Below are 8592 nucleotides of genomic sequence, written 5' to 3'. Positions count from 1 at the left end.
TTGTGTCTTTTTAATCTTTTTTTTAACAAGAAAGACAAGAAAAATATTTTAGTTTTTTATTTATATTTTAAGTTATTAATTTTTATATATATATATTTTAATTTTTGTATGGGTTTTTTAGACCACAAATCATTCTCACAATTCTCATCTTTATCTTCCTTTACATTTTACATTCTCCAAATCAAACATTTAACTTTCCATAATTTTAGTACCTTATTCGTTATGAAAGAATTTTGGATTATTGGATTAAGAAATAAATGATTAATATTTAAGGATGTCCGCATCAATTTTCCACATAAGAAATAGTTAGATGGGTGAAAATGGTATAGCCTATCGTTATTGACTTTTTCAAGTTCTCTCCTTTGTCAACCGTCAATAACATTATTTTCTTTAAATCGATTTTCTTTTAAAAACTAAGTTTTATTATGCGTATAATCTGCATAATTATGTACACACGTAATTATGAAAATATTCATAAGTTGCGGAATTATTTCTTTAAGTCACGTAACTCTATTTACAAGTTGAATAATAACGTACATGCGTAATTTTTATACAAGTTGTGTGATTATTTAATTTCCTGTGTAATTATAACGCGAGCGAAGTTACCCATTGCCCAAATAACACGTCTTACATTCTCATAACTTCGTATGCTTTGTATGATTAAAATATATGATGCTTGTAAGATAATAAGGTTGTGTGTTGTGGGATAAGTGACAAGAGAGCTAGTTATCATGTCACGCTAATATCATATAGACAGTGTGGCAATAACTAATCACCCGTTAATTTAAGCGTTATGAGTTAATTTAAACAAATGTTTTTTTAAGAAAAAAAATAGATTGGTTGTTAGTGTAGGTGGACACCACCTTTATTTTGATAGTGCCCTTATCACCATAGCTCTCGGGTGGGGAAGACCATGGCATCAAAAGGTATTGTGGTTTGACGGGATGAGGTGGCCAATGACGCCTCCCCACCCTCCGCTAGGGGCGTTCAAAGTCGGATATCCGAACATTTCGGATAGTGGATTTCACTATCCGAAATTTAGGTATTCGAAATTTCGAATTCAGATTTTGTAAAAAATAATAATCACAAAAAAATTTAAAGAACTACATTATATGTATTTCGGATATCCGAAATATTATCCGAAGTATTCGAAAATGTGAAACATCCGAAAATTATCTGAATATCCGAAAAATTATCCAAAATACCCAAAATTTATATGAAATTTAAAAATAAAATTTATTAAATCCGAAAATTTTGAAATGATTTAGAGTTAGGGTCATGTTAATAACTGAAAAATAGATGACGTAGGTGTGAGAAAAGACGAGAAGGTCCCTGGATCCTAGTTTCCACACACACACCCCTACACCTATCTGACAAATATATTCAAGACTCACAACACCCCAACTCATCATCATCATCATCAAATAAATTTACATATTCATTCTCCGGCGATCGATCTGTGTAATTTAACAACAGACAAACAATCATCGACGGACTGGTGCCATTTGACTGTCGTCATCAATTCCTTACGGCTTTTGGGGTCCAATCGAATAATCTGAAAACGAATATCCTTTATACCCATTTGACAACTGTGTAATAATAATTCTATCCATTTGACGTTCCTTTATTATTTTTTTATTCATTCATTTATTCATTACAAAAGCTTCAATTGTGCTCGTCTGAATTTGGTGGTATTCAAGCTTCACTCTTTGATTGAAATTAATTTGGTATTCCGAAAGTTTTGGTCTTGTTTAGTTCTACACCCAATTGGGTTGAGTATTGTGTGTTAGAACTGGTTGAATAGAGGATCCGATTTTGGTGAATTTAGGTAAAGATTTGATTGGTAATTTTGGTACTCAAGCTTCCGTCTTTGGTTGAAACTAATCGGGTATTTCGAAAATTTTAATCTTATTTAGTTCTGCCCTCAATTGGTTTCAGTTTATTGTGTTTCAATTGGGTACCTGATATTGGTGAATTTAGGTAAAGATTTGATTTTTTCGGTAGTCAAGCTTCCGTCTTTGATAGAAATCAGTTGGGTATTTCGAAAAAAGTCGATATTGTTTAGTTTTGCCCCCATTTTGTTTAGAAATCTTGAAATTGGGGATGCGATTTTGGTGAATTTAGGGAAAGATGTATGCGGTAGGGCGGTTAGGTAGCTATATAAGTCAAGGGGTTTATACGGTCTCTGGTCCGTTTCATCCGTTTGGTGGCGCGGTTGATATTGTTGTGGTGCAACAACAAGACGGTAGCTTGAAATCGTCTCCTTGGTATGTTAGATTTGGAAAGTTTCAAGGGGTCTTGAAGGCGAGAGTAAGAGTTGTTGATATTAATGTTAATGGGGTCGATGCGGATTTTCATATGCATTTGGATCCACGCGGAGAGGCCTACTTTTTACGGGAGGTTGATGTAGAGGAATCGGTTTCATCACATTCGTCTACGAGTGTGAATTATGACGGTGCATTTATGTCTAGAACGAGCTCTAAACGGTCTAGGCTTTTGGGGTTTGTTTTAGGAAAGCGGTCCGTGAATGAACAGGTTTTGCCAAAGGAAGAGAATGAGTCAAATATTGGTAGAAAGACGTCACTTGAAAGTGCTGAGATTGCTGCTGATCTATTGGAAATGAGGTGGTCAACGAATCTTTCACCTAAAACTATTAGTAATAACAAGATCGGTCGAGAATCAAGAAATGATAATGGTGAGATTACTGGTGGAAGATTAGAGGCGAGTTTGGTTTTGCATGAACAACACTTTGTAAATAAGTTGGAGAATACTGATCATGAAGATAATCTTGAAAACGAAGTAGATGATACGAATGATACAAATGGTGGCTTTCAAGTATCTGAACAGTATGTAGAAGAACAGTTGATATTTGGTGATCTTGATGATTCAAATCCAAGCATCAACAAAGAGCAAGAAGTCAAACAGGCGGGGAGCGAGTCAACGAGTGTGATGTACTGTCCAGATGATCTTGAAGGGTTAAATGGTAATATTAGAAGGTGTCCAAGTAATTTGGATATTTCTAGAAGTTGTGAAGTTGAGGCCGAAGTTGGTCGGCAGGCAAAATCCCTTCCCAACATGTGGGGCCAGTTTAATGATCCAATTGAAGAAGATATGGACGAGGATCCGCAAATTGACTGTGCTGTTGACAAACTTAAATCCTCAAACTGGGATTTGCTCAGGGAAGCTGATGTTTCAAGGATCAAAGAAGCAAACTTGGAGAACGAATCACCACAAAATGCTAATAATTTCTCAAATGATCTTAAAGACGGTAGCGTTGCAAGTGGTAATAGATAAGATATCTATATTTGGATTCATATTAGTTATATATAGTTATATCAAGATATGAATATTTATGAAGAAAACCTTTTTGTAGGTGGTCCTCCCGATATTGGTGGCAGTGGAAGGTGGAGGTTGTGGCCGTTTAGAAGATTGGGAAGTAAAAATCTTTCTGAGAACACTAAAACAGATTCTGATGTTGACGCTGTAGCAGAAACGAAGGTTGATACTGTAGCAGAAGCTAAGGTTGACGCTGTAGCAAAAACCAATGTTGAAAAAGAATGGTCTCCACCAAAGTGCAATAAGATGCATGTGCGCTCACTTATTCCGACTCCCGAGCAGCTAGCTTCTTTGAATTTATCAGAAGGGCAAAACACAGTAACGTTCACATTTTCAACATCGGTGCTAGGGACTCAAAAGGTTATTTGTAGTTTTACTATTATGTATTTGTGCATTTTGTGTGTAGCTTACTCGACATGCATTGATTTTAGGTGGATGCTAGAATTTATTTGTGGAGGTGGGATTCTCGTATTGTTATTTCAGATGTTGATGGAACAATCACCAAGTAAGTATCACTAAGTCTACAGGTTCTCACACCAAGTTTTAGTACATCAAATATAAAAAATTTATCACATATGTCTTACAGATCCGATGTTCTTGGACAATTCATGCCTTTGGTTGGAAGAGATTGGTCACATATTGGTGTAACACATCTCTTTTCGGCAATTAAGGTTTGTTGGCCCCTTGCTATTTTTTGTAGGACCCATTGAACAAAAAATAGTCATAACATGCGTTACAGTGGCATAATAGTGGCCAAAACTTGTTTTACTCATGGAATAAAGTAAAGAACTGATCGACCAAACAATTATTTTTCGTTCTCGAGCTGATATGCATTTATAAACTCACATGAATTCTTTGTTGGTTGTGTGTTGTAGGAAAACGGATATCAAATGCTTTATCTAAGTGCTAGGGCAGTTTCTCAGGCGTCTATCACTAGGCAGTTCTTGTTCAACCTTAAGCAGGTACTTGGAACAGTTTAAGTCTTGATTCTCTTGCCTAAAAGGCGGCTGTTTATGGATAGTTTGTTTTCAAATTCTTAACTATATGCTCATGATTATGCTTTGTAATATGCAGGATGGGAAGACTTTGCCTGATGGGCCTGTAGTTATTTCTCCTGACGGGCTTTTTCCTTCTCTTTTTCGTGAAGGTATTGATTTGATACATCTTGATTTTTCATAAAAGTTTGCCTGTCGGGTCGTTGTAGATGAGTCGACTGCAAATAAAGGATACCTGTTGTATCAACTTTTAATCACACTGTAACCAAACTGTTATTATGGCAAGCTTGTATTATGTTTATATCACTTTTTAACATTTCTCTTAGATTAGTTTAAACAACTTTTATCTCGCTATATAGCATATAGCTAAAAAAATGTCCTTTTAGGACTGTCTCTAAAATTACTTTATGACCCTTTTGCAGTTATAAGAAGAGTTCCACATGAATTCAAAATTGCTTGCTTGGAGGTTAGTTCCTAGTTAGTTACTAAAGACTCCTTATTCTTATGAAAATTATTATGTGACTTCCACATAGTTTAAGGAAATAGTTTGAGAATTCGTCAGATCTCTAAAATACCCTCCAATATGTACACTATAGTCAAAACTTTGAAGTAAACACTTATTTTCTGATGTTAATAGCCAATTTTTTTCATGGGACATCCAGAATAAGAAGTTCTGTCTTTTTGAGACAAAGGAATTGGGGTGTAAACGAGCCAAATCTCTCGTGAGCTACTCGATATCTGCTCCCTAGCTAAAAGCTTCAATCGAGCCAAGCTTGAACGAGCTCGACTTGTTTTGGGGTTTGCATGTGTCAGTTTTTGCCTCAAACCAACAATTTGGGTTTTGAAAACCGTTCGTTTTTGGTTTTTACAATGGATTCGGTTTCGTTTTGGTTTTTTCAGTTTTGCCATTTAGGCAAAAAAAAGGTGGATATTCATTTGGGCCTGAAGCTTATTGCCTATTTTCTTTAAATAATAATGAGTTGATTATTACACATTTGGACCTAAAGTTTTTGGCTATGTCATTTATTAATTTCTTATAAATTACTCAAGTTTATTCAGTTTTTTTTTTATTTTTGGTTGACAACAAATGTGTCACCACTCACCAAACTGAAAAATCATTTTTTAAACCACATTGTCGTTTTTGTGTGGGTTCGGTTATACCAGTTTGGTTATATCGGCTATTATAGTCACGGTTAGGTTATTTCGGTTCGTGCACACCATTATCTTGTTTACACCTTTGGAGGAGTATTATTTTGCTTCTATGATTGTTTATATTGATGACAAAATTGGGCTCGTAAAACTTTAAACTTGTTTCGGTTCCTAGGATATCAGGGTATGTTTTCCACCCGATAGGAATCCATTCTATGCTGGTTTTGGGAATAGACACACGGACGAGTTTAGTTACCTGAAAGTCGGCATACCCAAGGGAAAAATATTTATTATCAATCCTAAGGTACTTATAAACCTTAACAACTGCTAATTACTAATCAAAACTTCATTAACTACAATGATTTAGTCTATTTTGTCTTTCTGTTTGGGGATTTTACAGGGTGAGGTGGTTATAAACCGCTGCATCGACTCAAGATCATATGCTTCAATCCATGCACTCGTTAACGGAATTTTCCCGCCAATATCTTTGCACGAAGAGGTTTGATTTACTTTAACTTCTCTTAACATTTTTATGTAACTGTTTTTTAATCTGTTTTCGGTGTTCCGTTAGCAGGAGGATTATAACTCGTGGAACTTCTGGAAGCTTCCACCCCCGACCATCGAGTGACTAAAGATTTTCGTGAGAATGTAATTACATACCTTAGTTCCGGTATCGGTAGGACTATACAGAAACATAATTATTCAAGTAGCAAACACTGAACATTGGAATCACTTCCATTCATTTATATTTGAAATGCATATAGTGTATATCTTTCAAAAGTCTTGTTATTTACACATAATAAATTAGTTAGGGTATGTCATGCAGATGAGATTTATTGTAAGTAATGTTTTTCACAGTTATGAACTTATGATTAGAATATGTTTTTCTTTGTAATTATCTTATAAATAATCAATTTATTACCTTACTACTTTTCAATTATTTCTATATTATACAAATGTTTTGTTACATATAGGGGCTTAATTGTAAAATTGTAATAGATCAGAAACTAAATGTTGTAATAATAGTTAGAAGACAGGGACTAATTGTGTACTAGCTTGAACTAGCTCAACTAACATTCTGTTGGTTGGTTCATGTGGTTAGATACCTAATAAACAAATGAGAGCGACTACGCTTGATTGATCGAAAAACTTTCTTCTCTGATTTCTCAATTATATTCTATCAAGTGGTATCAGAGTCTTCTAATCCTTGGAAGCTTTCGATCAAACCTTAATTCACACAATTTCAATTTCAGTTCACTAAAATTCATCACACAATTGAAGACAACAATGGTGACACGCAATCAGACATTAGAACAATGAAACATGGAACACGAAACAACGTTGCACTGATTATAGATAGCAACTGATGGTTAACGATTCAGCCGCATCGATTGGAAAGAAAAAAACCTTGAAGCATATCCTCCAATTTCGCCATTTGAGCAGTTTCAATGCCTCCCTAAATCCTTCGTCGTTCCCAAATCCTAATTCCGTCCCAAAGAGCTCTTTCAGTCCGCAAAAGAACAAATTTTTTTTTATCGAAGTTGAATAATCCATGAAATTTAGAAGCAACCAAAAACGTACCCAACTAATTAGCTAGACAAAAAAGGGTATAAACACCATTATCCACCTCTCTAGAAGAAAAAGGGATAATTGTCCAAACTGTCACGATTTTTGTCGGCAATAACCAACTTCTACTTCACTCAGGCCAATATCCTAGAAGCATATATCATAACCATCCCAAAAGAACTTAATTAGCACGAATATATCCTAAGGTGTTTTTCACCTTAACTGGCATATGAAAAAGAGAGAAATATAATTACTGCTAAGTTGAACCAAGAACTGAGCAAATTCATTAAATACTAATGACGCATATAATGTGTCTGTGTACAAACCAGATAAAAAACCATACTTAGGTGTTTTTTCTTTTTTCAATTTCTCTAACACATTTCAGATTTCAGAATTTGCATATTTCTTCAAATTATTGAAATTAACATCTGTATATGAAGTGTACCTATAATTCTCGAGATATGTATTTGTTTCTTTAAAATATTTTAGTTAGACTAAAGTTGCGTAAATACAGGAACCTAGTTGTCATATTTTTAAACCTAGGGATTTTTTAATCAATTTTCTTATAGTTTAGTCTAATAAGAATTGGTATTGATCTAGGAGTTGTTAGTTTAAAATTGGGTTTATTTGTGATAAATTTAATTATCACAAATCAATAAAAAATCAAGTTCTAGACGAAACCCCAGGGGTAAAAGTGTTTGCTGTTCCGAATTTCCGAATGATATGAGTCAATCTCTTCAAGTGACGACGGAAACCCCAGCTAAACTAGACGTTCTACTGGTGTTGTCGCACCTGGAGGTCCAACTCCAGGTGATTTATGTGACATCTGCCCCGATCCGACCCGACCCAGGTACCCGTTTCTCTGACCCGATCTCTTTCTTTTTTGATTTAGTATTTATTTATACTTATATTTTACTTTTAATAATAATATATATATTTTCCTTCCCGCCTCTTTCTCTCTCTTTCTTTCCGCCGTTCCGTCCCTCTCCTTCTCTCTTTCCGCCTTCTTTTCCCTCTTGTCGCCGTCCCGCCCTTACGCCTTGTTTCCCTCTTTTTCTTCTAACTCTTTGCTTGTCCTTAGTTCCTTCCCGCCTAAGGTTGTCTGCGCAGCTCCACGCGCCAGACCCCTTACAAGGAATCCTGCGTGAAGACCACCTGTTACAGCGATACGCGAGACGAACTCTTCTCGCAGCGCGCTAAGAATTGTAATTCTTCTCGCAGCGCGCTAAGAACGGTAGTTCTTCCCGCGACGCGCTAAGGATTTGTAGTTCTTCTCGCAGCGCGCTAAGAATCGTAGTTCATCCCTCGACGCGCGAAGAATTATAGTTCTTCCCGCGGCGCGCTAGGAATTTTAGTTCCTCCCGCGGCGCGCTAAGAAATGTGATTCTTCCCGCGGCGCGCTTAGAAATGTAGTTCTTTCCGCGACGCGTTAAGGTTGGTTCTGTCTGCCTTCGCGCTCGCGCTCTCTTGACCTTCTGTGTCTGCCTTCGCGCTCCAGCCTCCTCGCGCTAAACCCCTTTGAGTTTTCTTCTGTTTAATCTAGCCG

The 8592-nt window shown here is 36.0% G+C and overlaps 1 protein-coding gene across 2 annotated transcripts; it reads left to right on the top strand.

The window, feature by feature from the left end:
- Window positions 1-1438: 1438 nt before the first annotated feature.
- LOC143588316 (phosphatidate phosphatase PAH2-like) lies at window positions 1439-6260 on the top strand. 2 transcript variants are annotated; one of them, XM_077069357.1, is made up of 10 exons: window positions 1439-3283; window positions 3374-3696; window positions 3768-3841; window positions 3923-4007; window positions 4212-4298; window positions 4411-4483; window positions 4754-4797; window positions 5656-5784; window positions 5881-5979; window positions 6055-6260. In XM_077069357.1, the coding sequence occupies exons 1-10, from the start codon at window positions 2131-2133 to the stop codon at window positions 6106-6108; spliced, it is 2121 nt and encodes a 706-aa protein (XP_076925472.1). In that variant the 5' UTR covers window positions 1439-2130; the 3' UTR covers window positions 6109-6260. The 2 variants fall into 2 exon arrangements, with proteins under 2 accessions (XP_076925472.1, XP_076925470.1); XM_077069355.1 differs by having other exon boundaries at window positions 6052-6260.
- The last annotated feature ends 2332 nt before the right edge of the window (window positions 6261-8592 follow it).

The sequence above is a fragment of the Bidens hawaiensis genome, unplaced genomic scaffold, assembly GCF_021521415.1.
Source record: "Bidens hawaiensis isolate Kalapana, Puna unplaced genomic scaffold, B.hawaiensis_p1.1 tig00036308_1, whole genome shotgun sequence".
Classification (NCBI taxonomy): Eukaryota; Viridiplantae; Streptophyta; class Magnoliopsida; order Asterales; family Asteraceae; genus Bidens; species Bidens hawaiensis.
Note: the sequence above shows the minus strand (reverse complement) of the source record. Positions and strands in the feature narration are given on the sequence as shown.